This window comes from Lithobates pipiens, unplaced genomic scaffold, assembly GCF_037356315.1.
Source record: "Lithobates pipiens isolate NorthernLeopardFrog02 unplaced genomic scaffold, aLitPip1_a1.2 Scaffold_28, whole genome shotgun sequence".
NCBI lineage: Eukaryota > Metazoa > Chordata > Amphibia > Anura > Ranidae > Lithobates > Lithobates pipiens.
The window spans coordinates 33,057,238-33,076,995 of NW_027507789.1; the positions used below are offsets into that span (position 1 = coordinate 33,057,238).

General features: G+C 42.7%; 1 protein-coding gene across 1 annotated transcript in view; it reads left to right on the top strand.

The window, feature by feature from the left end:
* Window positions 1-19,758, top strand: part of RPRD1B (regulation of nuclear pre-mRNA domain containing 1B) — a 140,346-nt gene that overhangs the window by 109,942 nt on the left and 10,646 nt on the right. The window contains exons 6-7 of the mRNA XM_077459046.1: window positions 10,777-10,903; window positions 15,504-15,679. Coding sequence (XP_077315172.1) covers window positions 10,777-10,903; window positions 15,504-15,679 — 303 coding nt within the window. The remainder of the gene's footprint in view (window positions 1-10,776; window positions 10,904-15,503; window positions 15,680-19,758) is intronic.

Here is a 19,758-nt window from a genome sequence, read left to right on the forward strand (position 1 = left end):
TTTATTTTTTTAAGCTTAACTTCAGCTTTGCGAAAAAAATATGCCCCGCTGACATGACAGGAGCCTGTGCCCCGGCTTTCAATGGAGCCAGTTCACACATTTCCGTGGCGGCCATGGAGTGCATTGTGCAAGGGTCCTGTGAGTCTTTGAGTCAGTTTCAGGTTCTGAATTCAGACAAAAATTCGGACCTGATTCGCCCCTGAAACGGAGAACAGAGACGCACCGGACACCCTGCTGTGAACTGCTCCGCACAACAGTGTGAACCCAGCCTTAAAGTGGTTGTAAACCTTTACAACACACTTTTTGTTACAGGTAAGCCTATAATAAGGCTTACCTGTAGCTACCCAGGATATCTCCTAAACCTGTACGGTTTAGGAGCTGTCCCCTGTATTTGCATGTGCCAATGTCATTAGCACATGCGCACTGAAGCAGTGGCACGTCTTCATTACTCAATGAATGAAAATTGTTCTCTGGACTACACCAGGACTAGAACCGGAGAGGCGAGGGCCGGTGATGTCACAATCTCCACCAAGTTTTCTCTGAATGGTGCCCATGGCGAACAAGCAACTTTCTGTGTTCAGAATGCTCCAGGGTAGTGACTCGACATGGTACCCAGATTCTAGTGCAGATAACTGTAGTAGTGGAGCCTACAGCGATTTCCATTTTCTATAGGGATCCCATAGGTATGGTATACAGCATGGGTGCTCAACCTGTGGCCCTCCAGCTGTTGCAGAACTACAAGTCCCATGAGGCATTGCAAGCCACTGAAAGTTGCAAGCATGACTCCCAAAGGCAGAGGCATGCTGGAACTTGTAGTTCTCCAGCAGCTGTAGGGCCACAGGTTGAGCACCCATGGTATACAGTATGCATAGTTACATTAGTTCAAGCTAGACTAATGTTACTATGTAAAATTTGCCATTCCTAAATGTCAGCCTTAAAGTGGTTGTAATCCTTTACAAATATCCAGTGAAGCGACTGGCCTCAGGTGATACACAGAGAGGAAACACATCTTCCTATGTGTTTTGCACCTATTTATCTGCAGCCATCTCTTCTCTACAACTGTTTGGTGCAGAATTTATACAGCTTGTCTGAGCTTTCAGAAAGCAGGGGCAGAGAGCTGAAGTTACATTGCCTTGCAAAAGTATTGCCCCCCGGCTTTTTTCGTGTTTTGTTGCCTCACAACGAAGCCCACCCTGTTTTAAAGCATATTAGAGCCTCTGGCTCTAATCGCATGCTTCAAGAAAACACACTCCCGCCATTGGAATCCAGGTGTCCGGCGCCCTTTATGTAGATCAGGTGGCCGGACGCATGGATGGAGCGACCGCCACTGTATGGGACCCGTGGATTCATTATATCTGTTCTCCAATGAACTCTGACCCTCTTCTTCTCCTCTATTTCTTTCTCCCCCCCCCCCCCCCCTCTTTTTTTCTTTCTCTTTTTTTCCCCTCTCTCTGTTATCTACATTTATTGTTTATTCGGTTGTCTTCAGGGCCTTATACAATGGTGTGCCCAATGATAGTCTCAGGTAGGGATGCACCGAAATTTCGGCCGCTGAAACATATCGACCGAAAATGCCCTTTTCGGCAATTTGCCGAAAGGAAAAAAAACGGCCAATAATTGAGCCGAAAATGGGGCGGGGCCTGGGGCAGAACTCCGCCCCCGCCCCGCCCCTGGTGCCTCCCATGATGGGGGTGAATGGCGCAGGACTGATGCAGCCAGCGATGCCCCTCTGCAGTGAAGAGAGCCGTCTGGTTGAATAGAGCGCCGGGGACATCACAGCTTTAATTTCAATAGCTGTGTGTTCCCCGTCACACACAGCCCCTCCCCCTTGTCCGGGGTTACTTTGATAGACAGATCACCTGTCCAGATTGGACGGGTGATCTGTCTATCAAAGTGCCTGGACAAAGGGGAGGGGCTGTGTGTGACGGGGAACACACAGCTATTGAAATTAAAGCTGTGATGTCCCCGGCGCTCTATTCAACCAGACAGCTCTTTTCTCTGCAGAGGGGCATCGCTGGCTGCATCAGAGGAAGGAGATTTTCACAGCATTGCCACATATTGATAAGATTATTTACATTAGACTGATGTGTTTATCTAAGAAAACTATTGATAAGAGCGGACATTCCCTGTAAGTAAACACAGGATCACCTCCCAGAATTACACCTACAACTGGGGATGCACCAAGACAGTAAGTACTCGCTGATTACCTGTCTGCATCACAGGGGGCAACACTGGCGGCATCACAGGGGGCAACACTGGCGGCATCACAGGGGGCAACACTGGCTGCACTTATCTCTTTTATCGTGTCGCCAGTCTCTGACCACCTCATGTACCGTGTCGCCAGTCTCTGACCACCTCCTGTACCGTGTCGCCAGTCTCTGACCACCTCCTGTACCGTGTCGCCAGTCTCTGACCACCTCCTGTACCGTGTCGCCAGTCTCTGACCACCTCCTGTACCGTGTCGCCAGTCTCTGACCACCTCCTGTACCGTGTCGCCAGTCTCTGACCACCTCCTGTACCGTGTCGCCAGTCTCTGACCACCTCCTGTACCGTGTCGCCAGTCTCTGACCACCTCCTGTACCGTGTCGCCAGTCTCTGACCACCTCCTGTACCATGTTCTCTGTCTCTGGCCACCTCCTGTACCATGTCTCCAGCCTCTGACCACCTCCTGTACCATGTCCCCAGCCTCTGACCACCTCCTGTACCATGTCCCCAGCCTCTGACCACCTCCTGTACCATGTCCCCAGCCTCTGACCACCTCCTGTACCATGTCCCCAGTCTCTGACCATCTCCTGTATAAAAATATTTTTTTAAAACAGTCATTTTCGGTATCGGTGCTGTTTCGGTATCGGTTTCGGTTTTCGGCCTAGTGTATTTTTCATTTTCGGTATCGGTTTCGGCACCAAAAAACCCATTCGGTGCATCCCTAGTCTCAGGAATTAGTGTTGGGGGTCTCCCCGCCGCTCCTTATCCATTATTTTCCTCCCACCCGTCCCCTTTGGTCTTGCCCTCCATCATGCATAACTGTATTCCTGGTTACCAATAGATAATGTTTACTCTCGTGCTCATTATTACACAGGACTGCGTCTTTTTGTTTTATTTCTTGACGATGATGGATCGTACATTTAAGTTTTGGAGATTACCCTGAGATCATTTCTTGCCTTTTTCTTCTGATGTTGGATTTTACTTACCTTCGCTGTTCATACATTTGTTTAACAGTGTCTTGATATGACAACCTGAGAATTGGCTTTGTTCCCGTGTTATTTCTGTTATTACCAGATCTTTTCAATAAAAATATTAAAATATAAAAAGCACTTGGAAACGTGGGACACAGTACTGCATGTACTGTGTCCCATAGGGGACAGAACTGTACAATAAAAAAAATTTAGTGCCTTGAAAACGTATTCACCCCCTTGCCATTTTTCGTGATTTGTTGCCTCACAACCTGGAATTAACATGGATTGTTTGAGGATTTGCATCATTTAATTTACAGAACATGCCCACTTTTTTAAAGATTTTTTTTTTATCATTGTGAAAGAAACAACAAATAGGACAAAATAACAGAAAAAGTCAATGTGCATAACTATTCACCCCCCCCCCCCCCCCCCAGTCAATACTTTTTGTAGAGCCAACTTTTGCGGCTATCACGGCTCCAAGTCGCTTTGGCTAAGTCCCTATCGGCTTGCCATATCTTACCAATGGGATTTTTGCCCATTCATCCTTTCAAAACTGCTCCAACTTCCAGTTTGCTGCTTTGCGCTTGTGAACAGCAATCTTTAACTACTTCCCACTCGACCACTGTATATAAACGTCCGGGAGGGCGCTCTCTCCTTCTAAGAGGACGTTCAGGAATGCCCTTTAGAAGAAGGGAGATTGCGTGCGTGCGTGCGTGCCCGCACAACGGCGCAATCCCGATGTGCTCATGTCAGCTGGAGGGCTCTGTAATTGGCCCTCCTGATCATGTGACGGCTGTGTCCAATCACAGCCGTGATGTGATGTATATACAGAGCCGGTTGCTAGGCAATCGGCTCTCCTCTCCTCCCACAGAAGTTGCTGGTGAGGAGAGCGGATCGCTGCAGCCGGCTGGTGATCAGTTGAGTATGAGCTGTTTTTTTTTTTACAGCTTTTTACTCACTGATCATCAGTCTAGTGTCCCCACGATGTAAAAAACACAAAGTAAACACACATGTCCCCAAAACACATGTGCTCACGTAGTAAAAACACATGTCCCCCACATAAAATCACATGTCCCAATGATTATCTGCACACATGTCCGTGATCACCTGCACAGATCTGTACATTCTCATCTGCGTACATATGTCCGTGATCACACAAAGCAATTATACGCTTAACGGAATTTTTTTTTTTTTTAACAAAAACGTAGCAGAATACGTTTTAGCTTAAATTCATGCCAAAATTTGATTTTATTGGATTTCTTTTAAAATAGAAAGAAGAAAATATTGTTTTTTTTCCCCCCAAATTTCCGCTCCTTTTTCGCTTATATCGCAAAAAATAAAAAACGGAGTAGTGAATACATACCACCAAAAAAAGCTCCATTTGTGTGAACAAAATGATAAAAAATTAATTTGGGTACAGCATTGCATGACCGCACATTTGTCATTGAAAGTTCAAGAGCGCTGAAAGCTGAAAGTTGGTCTGGGAAGGAAGGAAGCGAAAGTGCCCGGTATTGATGTGGTTAAGTCAGACCAACATTGTCCCTTACTTGTTTGGAGAGTTCCTTGGTCTTCATGGCAGTGTTTGGTTAGTGATGCCTCTTTCTTAGGTGTTGCAGCCTCTGGGGCCTTTCATAAAAGGCCTCTTTCACATGGACTGTCCGTTCAGGTCCACCTGTCAGTTTTTTAGACCTCTATGGAGCGTCAGATTTTAGCGGTGACATGTCCGCTGACATCCGATCCGCACCGATCTGAAAAAGTGTGACGGAGGAAAAACCTACTTTTCCATCCATCTGAGGATCGGATCGGGTGACCACGGACTCTGCGGTCCATCCTCATCCGATCCCCCATAGAGGAGAGCGGCGCTCTGACAGGTCCGTCCCTGCACAGTGTGCAGAGACAGACCTGTTATCTTCCTGCTCAGCGAGGATCGACTGAGGCAATCCCCCCGCTGAGCAGAGCGGGCTCCGTACACGGACACATCCATACGAAGGAGCCCTATATGTAATGACAGATCATGTGACACTTAGATTGCACACAGGAGGATGTAATTTCACTAATTATGTGACTTTGAAGGTACCGTAAATTGCGTCAGAGCTTTTTATGGGCTTCATAACAAAGGGGGTGAATACATACGCACATGCCAATTATCAGTTTTTTAAGTTTTGAAAAATAGTTTTATGTATATACTTTTCTAATTTTACTTCACCAACTTATTATTGATGATCCATCACATATAATACAGATTAAAAAAAAAACATTGACTTAAAGGCTGTTGTATAACAAAATAGGTAAAAAAGCCCGGGGGGGGGGGGGGGGGTGAATACTTTTGCAAGGCACTGCACACTCGGTGGGAGCTTATTGGCGGGAAGGGACTCCCTTCACACAGCACATAGGAACAGAGCTAAGGCTGTCAATCACAGGCTGTGTGCTGGAGCTCCCTCCCCTGTCGCATTTTTTTCTCTTGGTTGGCAGCGAGCAGAGGAATGAGGCAGCAGACAGAAATCACACTTAGTGCTCTGAATTGAGACACTATAGAGGGATATGCTTTGTTCATATTTCATGTCTGAGGCTGACAACCACTTTAAGTTGAGATGGAATACAGATTCACTACCTTTCCAAAACGAATCATCATGTATTGAATACAGATTCATTTGTAGACCAGGAAACGGACATGGGCAACAGAAAATGCCAGCTGCCTGGCTGCCTCTCCTGTTTATACAGGGGTGGAAATGGAGATTTGTCCAAAGTTTTCCTTTATATGAAGAAGTTGGAAATCTGACCAGTATAATGCAATTCTAATGCGATCAGTAAAGGGGGAGAGGGGTTTTTCGGCTGATGGGGTATGTTCTATCTGAATATTGCATTGACTCCGATGTTTGTGGTGCTCCTGTTTGGAATCGGTATGTGAAATTCTTGAGGCCATTGGCAGAAAAGTGGAAGAATATTTCCCTTAGCCGATCGGTGTCGGGTGCAGACAGCCGCACGCTTGTACTGATGATGATTTGTGAGGCATATTGGTGCTAATAAAGGAAGATTAATTGCCTGTCAAATGATGAAATAAAAAGGAGAACATGCTGAGTTGCACACACAAAGCAGATGGGTGTTCTTCCATTCCTGTGCTGACCCCCGAGCACACCGCTGGCTGCTTTTACAAGCCGCTACACTTGCACATTGTCCGCCGTCTCTGCTGTTGTCACTCTGCTGTCTCCCCTCCTGGTCCTGAAAAGCAGACTTTTAGAAGAAAAATAGAATGGCCTGGATATGAAGCCCAAACATTTTCTTCATTTTTGAGTGGTAGAATAGGAAGGGGTTAATGTCCCATAACGAGATTTCTTTTCACGTCTTGTCTTTTAACCACTTCAGCCCCGGAGGATTTGGCTGGCCAAAGACCAGAGCACTTTTTGCGATTCGGCACTGCGACACTTTAACTGACAATTGCACGGTCGTGCGACGTGGCTCCCAAACAAAATTGACACCCTCTTTTTCCCACAAATAGAGCTTTCTTTTGGTGGTATTTGATCACCTCTGCGTTTTTTTATTTTTTTTTTTTTTTTTTTTTTTTTGTGCTATAAACAAGGAAATAGCGTCAATTTTGAAAAAAAAAACATGATTTTTTACCTTTTGCTATAGTAAATATACCCAAAAAATATTTAAAAAAATGTTTTCCTCAGTTTAGGCCGATACGTATTTTTCTACATATTTTTGGATAAAAAAAATCGCAATAAGCATTTATTGATTGGTTTATCGTGTCTGCAAAATAGGGGATAGTTTTATGGCGTTTTTATTATAAAAAATTTTTTATTAGTAATGGCGGCGATCTGCGATTTTTATTGTAACTGCGACATTATGGAGGACAGATCGGACAATTTTGACACATCTTTGAGACCATTCACATTTATACAGCGATCAGTGCAACTAAAATTGCATTGATTACTGTGTAAATGGTTGGCAGTGAAGGGGTTAACACTAGGTGGCGCTGTAGGGGTTAAATGTGTCTTAAGGAGTGATTCTAACTGTGGGGGGAGGGGCTGTTTGTGACACATCACTGATCATGCTTATTGTCAAACCTTAAAGCAGAGTTCCACTCGTTTGCAAGCTTATTAAAAGTCAGCAGCTACAAAAAATGCTGACTTTTAGTAAACACACATTCACCTGTCCGGCGATGAGACCGCCCGAAGCCTCGATTCTCTTCCTCACCTCTCCACAGCGCCGGCATTGCAAGTGTGGGCATCCTGCTATGACAGTTTAGAGCGGGGTGCGCACTGCACATGCACGAGACGTGCTGCGCTCGCTTAGTGGCCAGGCAATCTTCTGGGGCCTGTGACATGTCCCAGAAGATTGCAGAGAGGGAGAGGAGGAGTCGCCCAAGTGGCAAAGGTGAGGAGAACAGGAAGTGGGAGCGCTGGGTACCTGTCAAAATAAAATGACATGCTAAATGTGGGAGGTGAGATGTGCGTAAAATCCTTTAATACTTACCCTGAGCCCCATCTCGATCCAGTGATGTGCACGAGAGCCTCGGCTCTCCGGGGACTCTCCCTACTCATTGGCTGGGTCTATCACAGCCAGTGAACCAGGGGGGAGGGGGTCTGGGCCACGGCTCTGTGTCTGAATAAACATGCGAGGCAGTGGCTCAGGAATAAGCCTGTCTGTATGCCCCCATTGCAAGTAACTTGCAATGGGGGCACTCGGCAAGAGGGAGGGGCCAAGAGTAACTGCAAGGAACCTGAAAAGAGATGGATCGGGCCTGGTCTGTGCAAAACCACTGCACAGAGCACATGAGTGACGTGTTATTTAAATAAAAAAAAGCCTTTAAAGAGGAAGTAAACCCTTCCAAACAACTTGGACCTATAGGTAAGCCTAGATTAAGGCTTACCTGTAGGTCCAAGCAATATCTCCTAAACCTATATGGTTTAGGAGATATTTGCCTGAAAATGGGCACCGCTGTCTACGGCGCATGCGCCGTAGACAGCGGCGCGCATGCGCACTAAATGCGGCAAATCCAAGAATGGATTTGCCAAATTTGTCGACTCCCGTGCGCATGCGCGGGAGTGACGTCATCGCGGCTTCGCCGTATGACAGCGGCGGAGCTGCGAGGCGCGACTCCCGTGCGCATGCGCGGGAGTGACGTCATCGCGGTTGCGCCGCTGTGATTCGTCGGAGCTGCGAGACGCCACAAGCAACATGGATGCGGCGGACTACAGGGGACAGCGGCGACTTCGCTGGCTCCTGTGTCAGGTAAGTGACACATAATGAGCTACTATGCGATGCATAGTAGTCCATTATGCTTTACCTTTGCAGGGGAAAAAAAGAGGAAGTAAACCCATCAGGGTTTACTTCCTCTTTAATATCACTGTAAAGTTGTTGCAAACCTTAGACATTAAAAAATGAACAAAACATATCCCTCTATAATGTGTACTTGTCTCAATTAAAAGCACGAAATGTAATCTGTCTGCTGCTTCATTCCTCTGCTATCTGCTACCTCTGTTAACTGTGTGTGTGTGTGTTGGGGGGGGGTTGTTGGTTGGTGTCTCTTCCCCATCTCCCTATCTTCCAATCGGCTCTCCTCCCTGAACTCTGTAGCATGTCATTTTAGCTCTCTGCCCCATTTTCTGTTTTTTTAACTCTCAGACAAGCTTTAAATATTCAGCACTTTGAATAGACATGGAGAAGAGAAGGCTGCAGAGAGACATTGTACTACCTATGTAGGGGGGTTTATTTTATCTCTGCCCATCACCTGAGACCAGTCACTTCTCTTAGTATATGGACGAGTTTACAGCCACTCTATTTGAACAAGCTGACATTAGAAGCTGATTGGCTGCCATGCACAGCTGCACCAAATTCTTTGTGCACCAGTTTTGCTAAATCTCAACTTTGTTTTATTTGGCTTAATATGCACCTTTCTATAGTTACGTATTTAAGAGGAAGTAAACCCTTCCAAACAACTTGGACCTATAGGTAAGCCTAGATTAAGGCTTACCTGTAGGTCCAAGCAATATCTCCTAAACCTATATGGTTTAGGAGATATTTGCCCGAAAATGGGCACCGCTGTCTACGGCGCATGCGCCATAGACAGCGGCGCGCAGGCGCACTAAATGCGGCAAATCCAAGAATGGATTTGCCAAATTTGTCGACTCCCGTGCGCATGCGCGGGAGTGACGTCATCGCGGCTTCGCCGTATGACAGCAACGGAGCTGCGAGGCGCGACTCCCGTGCGCATGCGCGGGAGTGACGTCATCGCGGTTGCGCCGCTGTCATTGGTCGGAGCTGCGAGACGCCACCAGCAAGATGGACGCGGCGGACTACAGGGATCAGCGGCGACTTCGCTGGCTCCTGTGTCAGGTAAGTAACACATAATGAGCTACTATGCGATGCATAGTAGTCCATTATGCTTTACCTTTGCAGGGAAAAAAAGAGGAAGTAAACCCATCAGGGTTTACTTCCTCTTTTAGTTCGGTTGAATAAAGACACCAGTCCATCCAGTTCAACCTGAGTGAGTGTCTACAATTGTCCCTATCCCTGTACATTGCACACTCACATCGGTCCCTACCCTCAAGGAGCCCACAATCCAAGGTCCCCATTCATATACTAGGGCCAATTTTGGACAGAAGCCAATTAACCTACCTGCATGTCTTTGGCGTGTGGGAGGAAACCGGAGTACCCGGAGGAAACCTATGCAGGCACAGGGAGAACATGCAAACTCCAGGCAGGTAGTTTTGTGGTTGGGATTTGAACCAGCGACCCTTTTTACTGCTAGGCTACCCCCTACACTACTGTGCCGCCCCCAAGACACAGAGCTGGGCAGGATTTTCAGTGTTGGCAGTAAAAAGCTTACAGAGGCTCTAACCACTGTTTTGAAAACTAAAAAAGTGTGAGATTAATTACACTTTAAAGTAAGGGGAACCTTGGATTATGAGCATAATCCGTTTCAGGAGAATGCTTGTAATCCAAAGCACTCGCATATCAAAGCGAGTTTGCCAATAGAAGTCAATGGAAACAAAGATAATTCATTCCGCATTGACTTCTATTACGTGCAATACCACATGTGGCCAGAGGTGGGGGGCGCCAGAGAGTTTCAGAAACACTTGGGGACAGCTCGGCTGAACTCTGAAAGGCTCAAAGACGCTTGGGAACGGAGTGATTCCAAGTATTTCCGAACGGCTCAGAACCGTTCCGAGTTTCCCCGGTGCCCCCGCACCTCTGGCCTAATGTGGTACTGCACCGCCCATTAGTTTGAATTCTGCTCTTTTTGCGGGCCAACACTCGAAAATCGAGTCAGAATAAAATAAAAAAGTTGCTCGTCTTTCAAAACGCTCGTTAACCGCGTTACTTGTAAACCAAGGTTCCACTGTATATGTAATCCTTAACCATACTTTTCTCTTATTTGCTCTTCTGGTCTGATAAATAAACCACACGATGCAGAGTTGATTGAGTAGGCAGCTTTATATGCAACTGTTCAGTTTTGGGGTTCTTTGCTCCATTTACTGTATAACATAAACATAGGCTTTATAATCCATGATGTTCTGTGAAACTTGTTGTGTTAGCCTTGTCCTCTTCCCCGTGCTCCTTTCATCCAGAGTGTGCTTTTACTTCTCTCCCGCAGACCGAGGATCTCATTAAAGCTCTGCAGGACCTGGAGAATGCCGCCTCTGGAGATGCAGCAGTAAGGCAGAAAATTGCCTCCCTTCCACAGGAGGTTCAGGACGTGTCTTTACTGGAGAAGATTACAGGTCCGCGCTCTCTTTTTCTCCCTCTATGTGACTTTAGAAACTTAAGATCTTGTTGAAGGATGTGCTGCTGGCAATCGAGCACCATGGTGTCAATGCGGGCAGCCAAATCCTGAATCTTATAATCTGGCTTTTGTAGAAATCTCAAATGGCTAATTTATTGTAGAAAACAACTTGTTTTCTTTTTGTCTGGCACTTAAAAGTCTTGTTTATTCCTTCTTTAACCACTTCCCCGGAAGGATTTACCCCCTTCCTGACCAGAGCACTTTAACTGACAATTGCGCAGTCGTGTGACGTGGCTCCCAAACAAAATTGATGTCCTTTTTTTTTTCTCCACAAACAGAGCTTTCTTTTGGTGTTTTTTTTTTTTTTTTTGCACTATAAACAAAAAAAAGAGCGACAATTTTAAAAAAAAGCAATATTTTTTTGCTTTAATAAATATCCCCCAAAAATATATTAAAAACCTTTTTCGGTTTAGGCCGATATATAGTCTTCTACATATTTTTGGTAAAAAAAAAAAAAAAAAAAAATCACAGTAAGCGTATATTGATTGGTTTGCGCAAAAGTTAGTGTCTACAAAAATAGGTGATAGTTTTATGGCATTTTTATTATTAATTATTATTATTATTTTTTATTAGTAGTAACGGTGGCGATCTGCGATTTTTTTTTTTATTCCTTTTTTTTTTTCTTTTCTTCTTTTTTTTTTTTTTTTTTTTTTTATTGTGACTGCGACATTGTGGCAGACACATTGGACACTTTTGACACTATTTTGGGACCATTGTCATTTATACAGTGATCAGTTCTATAATAATGCATTATGCATAATGGATTACTGTGTAAATGACACTGGCAGGCAAGGGGTTAAAACCTAAGGAGCGATCAAGGGGTTAAGTAAGCCCTAGGGAGTGATTCTAACTGTGGGGAGGGGTGGGCTACCACTGACATGACAGCCATTACCGCTCCTGATGACAGGGAGCAGTGATCTCTGTCATGTCACTAGGCAGAACGGGGAAATGCCTTGTTTACAAAGGCATCCCCTAGTTCTCCCACTCCGTGACACGATCACAGGCACCCGACGGACATAGAGTCCGCGGGACTTGCGGTCACGGAGCACACAGCAGGCCCGTGCACGCCCACAGTACTTTTTGATCGTTTAATTTTGCACCCATATTTAGGGTGAAAATTTAAACTTTTTTTTTTCTTTTTGGCTCAGCCAGATCATTTATTTGCATGAATCTGTAAATGAGAAAAAAAATAATTAAAGTCCCATCTGACACCATGGGGGACATTTACTAAAACTGGTACACACAGAATCTGGTGCAGCTGTACATAGTAACCAAGTGGCTTTTAACTTCAACTTATTCAATAAAACTTGGAAGCTGATATGTTATCATGTGACGTCACCACGCTTGTAATCCATTGATTACGTCTTCCAACCCCATAACTGAAGAGCAGTACCTCGGTACTGACCCTTGGCTGGGATGAGGTTTTGAGCGTGACGTCACCGCCCTGCCTTTCCACCTCATCCAATCGGAGAACACTTTGCATTCATTCAGAAAATGTACAGCATTCTCTGACTGTTGCGGGTGCTGACTTTGTGGGTTCAGAATACAGTAGAGCAGCCACTCTGCATGGGACCTGGAAGCAAGCAGAGATCACTGGAGTGGCAGTGTTTACTTTAGTAATTTTCAGCTTCCAGGGGCATTGGCCAGGCATGGTATATATCATGCAAAAAGACAAAATTTAGGTGCCGCTCAGGTAAAGGTAAAGTCCAACTAGACTGCTGTGAGTGCAAGCAGGGACGGGGAGCTCTTCCTAGCTCCTGACTGCAGCAGTGTCAAAAGATCCATAAGTCGCACATCATGAAGCAGACCAATGCGCATGAAGTGAGATGAATAGCAGCCTCAGCCCAGACTCCAGCCAGATTCCCAAAGCATTTCGCTCTGCCCCTTGGGTTTCCACATAATTAATCTTCAAGAGGTGGAGCGAAATGCGCTGGGGTGTGGCCTGGCTGGAGTCCAGGCTGAGGCTGCCATTCATCTCACTTCATGCACATGGGTCTGCTTCATGATGTGCGGCTTATGGATCTTTTCATTTGACATGCTATATGCTACAGTTGCACGATTAATTGTTAAGAATTGAAATCGCAATCTTATTCCCTCCCCGATTGTCAAAACAGCATGACACCATACTTTTTAACAAGTGCAGAGAGTTCTCACAGCTGGAAAAAAAAATCCAGACAGCCTGCCAAGTTTTATCACAACAAGCAAATAAGTAGAAACAAAGTATCTTTTTGTTTATGCTAGAAAATTACTTGAAACACCCAATGATGATTATATATATATATATATATATATATATATATATATATATATATATATATATTATAATATAATAGCAGAGACCCTACGGCAGTGATGGCGAACCCGAACCTTGGCACTCCAGATGTTTTGGAACTACATTTCCCATGATGCTCAAGTACACTACATAGTGCATGAGCATCATCGGCGCATCATGGGAAATGTAGTACCAAAACATCTGGGGTGCCAAGGTTCGCCATCACTGCCCTAGAGAATAAAATGGTGGTTGTTGCAATATTTTATGTTTTTGCGCAGCGGTTTTTAAAACGATATTTAAAAAAAATGCACTTTAATGAATTTAAAAATAACTAAACAGTGAGGGAGAAATGTTTGATTCCACTCAGTGGGAAATTTTTAGGTACCAGCAGGAAACAAAATTTAAATAAATAAATGTCTGAAAATTAAAATCGCATAAAGAACTGCTGCCCCTACTGGTTACTACCACTTGAGTGGGGTAAATGAAAGTGAAAAAATAAAAGTAGGTGTGGCGCTGTTCGTTAAGATATCTTAAATAATTAGTGCTATAGTAATGTGGCTAATACAATTAATTAATGTATCTTATGAAATTCATATGTTCGTATATACAAAAAAAGATGAAAAAATTTAGAAAAATATGCAGAAAAAACATAAAATATAAAACTACACAAAATTCAGAAAAAAATATATCCATAAACATGTGAAAAAGTGCAAAAATAATTATATATCTCCAACGTGAATAACCCTACTTCAATATTAATATAAAAAACAAATGATACAGTTCATAGTCCCAAAAAGTTTTTTTTTAGAATAGGTGAAAGTGCTTTGTGCTGGTGAAAGAAGAGACCCCCCGCCCCGCTGCTCTATTTCCTCTTGAAGGGTGAACACAGCATACGTGGTTTATTCGTGCTCTTATTGTGACTGCACTCGCCAGAAAATTACTCTCCCTCCAGGGGTATGAGACATTCACAGTTTTTGCCCCTGTGCAGCACTCTGGAAATTGCCCACTCCTAGGTATCCTGGTAATATTTTACTTGTACACCATACAAAAGAGAGAAGGATCCCAATAGTGTAAAATTGTAAAAGACGTTTTTTATTTATAAAATAATGTGGAAATGTACTCACATTTACCATAAAACATAAAGGCATATACTGCTGACACTGTCGCCGACAACCAGAAATGACGAAGGAACGTCCGTTGTCTCCGCTCTACTAGTTTCGTCGTGCTGACGTCTTTTAGAGTGAAGTTAGCCCAATTTTATTTTTATTTTTTTGTATAATGTGAAAGATGTTACACCACGAAAATCGTGCTCTTTATTATAAGCAAAAAAATTGTGATTCTCATTTTATCCAGAATCGTGCAGCTCTAGTATATATGCAGTTACATTCGTCAAAGCTGGATCAATGTAAATTTTGTATAAAATATCCAAACCTGGAATTTGATCCCTAGGACTTATTTTTACAAAGGCAATGTAAAGATTAAAGACAAAGTGCACTCATCCTTTAACTGTACCATCTACCAAAAATCGAAATCTGGACTAATGCCCTATACACACAGTCGGACTTTGCGACAGAAAAGGTCCGATCGGATTATGTTGTCGGAAAATCCGATCGTGTGTGGGCTCTATCGGACTTTTTCCGTCGGAAATCCCACCGGAAAAAGTTTGAGAGGTGGATCTAAAATTTTCCAACAACAAAATCCGATTGGACTTTTTCCGATCGTTTGTAGAGAATTCCGACGGACACGCATGCTCAGAATAAATTAACGTGACCAAAGCTATTGGCTACTAGCCTCTGCGTAGTCCAGCCGTACGCAACGGATGTCATCTCGTTCCGAACGATCGGATTTTCCGACAACTTTGTCCAACCGTGTGTACTTTACTCTCTTTAATAATAATTATTCTTTATTGTGCATCTCTGTGCTTGCACAGTTTCCTAAATGACCCATTTCTGCCAGAGGAAAAGATTCAGATTTTGCTTTTTTGTCATGCAGGAACTTCACTTCAGCCAGATATTTAATAGCACCGTAACGGGTTTCTGAAAATGTTCTTCAATGCCAACATTCGCATTCATGTTGCATTATTTTACCGTTCTTCCCAACATTTAAGCCATTTAGATTTGGATGGCAGCCTCATTCTAAAAGGGATTCAATTGATGGCTGACAATGTAGTAGTGTTTGATAACGGAAGCCTGTCATTGCTGGACATCAGAATCGAGGCACATGCTTTTAAACTCCTGTAACCTTTTTGTATTTTTATTTTTTGCAGACAAAGAGGCAGCAGAGCGACTTTCCAAGACAGTAGATGAGGCATGTCTGCTGCTGGCAGAGTATAATGGTCGGCTAGCGGCAGAACTAGATGATCGCCGACAGCTGGCAAAGATGCTAATGGAGTACACACAGACCCAAAAGGAGACTTTGAGCAATAAGGAGAAGAAGCTGGAGGTAAAATCTCACGTCTATAGACGTCAGAGATGGTTACGTGATGGTTTCTGTCTCTAGAAAGAGTCCTTCCTGCCTGTTGCAGATGAAAACCTAGTGCTATTCGCATTCCATTTGTTTAATCTGAAATGCGGGCCAAAAAATATTGTTTACATACAAGAAGCTTATATATTCATTCTTGTATTTAGATGTGTTGTGTATTTATTCCAAATTTATTCATTTATCCAGCTTCAACCAACTCTGAGGACACTTGTCGGCTCGTAAAATAGGCTTTTTGTATTTAAATTTGTTAAGCCATCAGGTGGAAGTGATTTAGCCAAAGGTAATGCCATATTCTGCCCACCTGGTCTGTTCTCCATTAGGTGAAAGGGGAGGGCATCAGGGGGGTCGCAAAACAGACCTGACATTACAGTGTGATATAACAAAGGGGGGCTATTGATACCCCAATATGATAGCAAAAAAGTAAAATGTAAAAAAAATAAATGTGTGTGTGTGTGTGTATATATATATATATATATATATATATATATATATATATATATATATATATATATATATATATAAAAAGGTAAGGTAACAATAAAAAAAATATATATTAAATGGAGATTTTATATATATATATATACATACATATATATATATATATATATATATTCTCCTATCTATCTCTGTGTATGTGTATGTATATATGTGTATGTGTGTGTGTGTGTGTGTGTGTGTGTATATATATATATATATATATATATATATATATATATATAATTTATATATATATATATATATATATAATTTATATATATATATATATATATATATATATATATATGTGTGTGTGTGTGTAATATATATATATATATATATATATAATATTTATTATTATACAGGTTTTATATAGCGCCAACAGTTTGCTCAGCGCTTTACAACATGAGGGCAGACATTACATTTACATTACAATTTGGTACAAGAGGAATCAGAGGGCCCTGCTCGTTAGAGCTTACAATCTAAAAAAATATGATAAAGTATATAAATTTTATATATATATACACACCTCTCTATTTTATATATATATATATATATATATATATATATATATATATATATATATATATATATATATATATAATCTATATACCTATCGAATATCTCTGTGTATATGTATATATGCTCTCTCTCTCTCTTAAATAGAGAGGTATATAGATTTTTTATATATATATATAAAATCTGTATACTTCTCTATCTAATAAATATATATAAATTTATTTTATTTATTTTTCCATCCTCTGCCCCCCAAATGCGCAAACGAGCATAGATGCATGCAGCTCCTATGTACAAAAACATTGTACTGCATGTGAGGAGTGAGAGCAATAATTCTAGTACCAATAGTAACTCAATTGTTAGCCTGTAAAGGTTTTAAAGGGTAACTCCACTTTTTGGGGAAAACTAGCAAATATAAAAAAAAACTAGCATATAAAATGGCTGCAGAAGTCATATTGTAATTGTTAAATGTTTTAATGTTGTTAAAAATATCCTTTCATTTTTAATCTGCAGCGCTGTAATTTTTTGTATAATGCAACATAATATGACAATCTGGAGGCGCACTGTACGCAGAATGTGTACAAGAACGCCCCTTAGATATGTCATTTTCTGCTTGATGTGATTTGTTCACAGAAGTCTGTACTAAGAGATACAAGTCAGATTTTGGGCACCCACTGCAACAAAAATTAAATTTTTGTAAGATACTCCCAAAAGGAAATCGCGGAAATTTCTTTATTTGAACCCTGCAGTTGCAGCAGCTGATTGATGATTCTAAAATCACTCCCATACAAATTCACTCATGCACATATGCAACTCATGCACATGGACACAGAGAGACCGCTGCTTCTTTAGAATAACAGAAGGTAGGAATCTGCAACAAAGTTTCTTAAAATCCTTGTAATGTACACAGATCGCTCAGAGGGGAATGTTTCTTTTTCTCAACAGAAGAGGAGTTATTTTTTTAAAACCTTGCCTATGGACAATTTTGGGTACTAAAATGTTTTGCGGTTTCACTGACACATGCAGTTTTATGGCTTGACATGTTTGGTATCACGTTACTTGCCACAACCTTAATTTTTTTATAATTTACCCAAAAAAATTAGGTAATATATTGGGTTTGTGTGTTCTAAAATGAACTGCGCTAATATCATGTGACCTAGAAAATTTAAACTACCACCATTTTATTCTCCAGGGTCCTTGTTTTCATAAAAGGCATGTGCAGCTTGGGGGTTATGTAGCCAAGGAGGAAACCTGAATTGGTCAAACTCCTCATGATCATTTTCAGGAAAGTAAAGGGTACATTGGAAAGCATGCTTTGCCTGGATTCGTTTAACGTGATTGTAAAGTCTTGTCTTTTTTTTTTTTTTTTGTTTGTTTTTTTAAATAACAAACATGTTATACTTACCATCTCTGTGTACTGGTTTTGCACAGAGCAGCCCAGATTCTCCTTCCCAGGTCCCTCTTCGCTTCTCGTGGCCCCTCCCTCCTTTGAGTGCCCCTCAGACAGCAGCTTGCTACAGGGGGCACCCAAGCCGAGTCTGAGCTCCATGTAACCATTCAGACACGGAGCCCCGCCCCCTCGCTCCCCTGATTGGCTGACTGGTGTGGATTGACAGCCGTGGGAGCCAATCAGGAGGCGTGTCCTGGAAGGCTGAGGGGATCGCGGACATAGCTGGTGAGAGAAGGGGGCTTAGGCAGGCAATCTGCCTTTACAACTCCTTTAAGAAGCTGATGGTTTTTTAATCTGTACTTGCCCTTAGGCAGCCCATACATGATTAATTTTTTTTCTTTGTTCAACCCGTGGGTTGATCGAAAAAAAAAAAATAAAAAGACCCAATTCCCCCATCCACACATTCAAGCTATTTTGTTCTGCCTGCATGGGACGACTTTCCCACCCTCAGATTACCGCTGATTGATAATGCCGACTACAGCTGGCATCACTGATCAATTGGGGAAAACCGGACAGGCTGGTTGTTCAGGTAGGTAGCTCGACTTCTGTACAACCACTGTCCCCATTCATGGATCGAAGTTCGGTCGGTTCTTTCTGGATGAGCCAAATTTCAATCCATGTATAGCCAGCTTTAGTATACCAGATAGATGAGAGAGTTTGAGATTTACTTGACTCCTCTTGCGGAGTGACCATTATAATTTTATTTACAATATAAACACTTTGATGCCCCCAGCTTTTGGACCACGGAAGAACATAGACATGGAAAAGTGTTTTATCAGCACTTCACTAATGTTTATGATGTGGTAACTTGCTGTGTTTCCAAATCCACATGAAACGTGAGGGTCAAAGTTTCATAGTTACATAGTTAGTAAGCTTGAATAAAGACACCAGTCCATCCAGTTCAACCTGAGTGAGTGTCTACAATTGTCCGTATTCCTGTATATTGCACACTCACATTGGTCTCTACCCTCAAGGAGCCCACAATTCAAAGTCCTCATTCATATACTCGGGCCAATTTTGAACCTCCCTGCATGTCTTTGGAGTGTGGGAGGAAACCGGAGTACCCGGAGGAAACCCACACAGGCACAGGGAGAACATGCAAACTCCAGGCAGGTAGTGTCGTGGTTGGGATTCCAACCAGTGACCTTTTTTACTGCTAGGCGAGAGTGCTAACCACTTCACCACTGTGCCGCCCCGAAGTGATTAGCTGCAGATAAGTTAGACTACTAGGGACCTGTTTATCAAGCTGGAGAAAATTCTTCTTTGAGTGGTCTCTCTGCAGAGCTCCAAAACACTGTTCTGATTCAGAACTAGAGCTCTCTAAAATACAAACATCATACTTTCTGATTGAAGAGCTCTAGCTTTGACTCAGCAGGGGGTGGATCGGATCTCTGCAGAGTAGCCACTGCTTCCCCAGAGAGAGCAAGCATGCTGGCGGGGGACTTTTCGTTTTGATACACCTGGAATATTTTTTAACTGAAATAAACGGAACTTTCAGTTGGACGTTTGATTTTCTAATTAAAGCTGTTCTTGTTATCCAGCGACCTCTCATGCACTGTTATCATTTTTTACTCTGATACAGTTCCAATAAAAAATG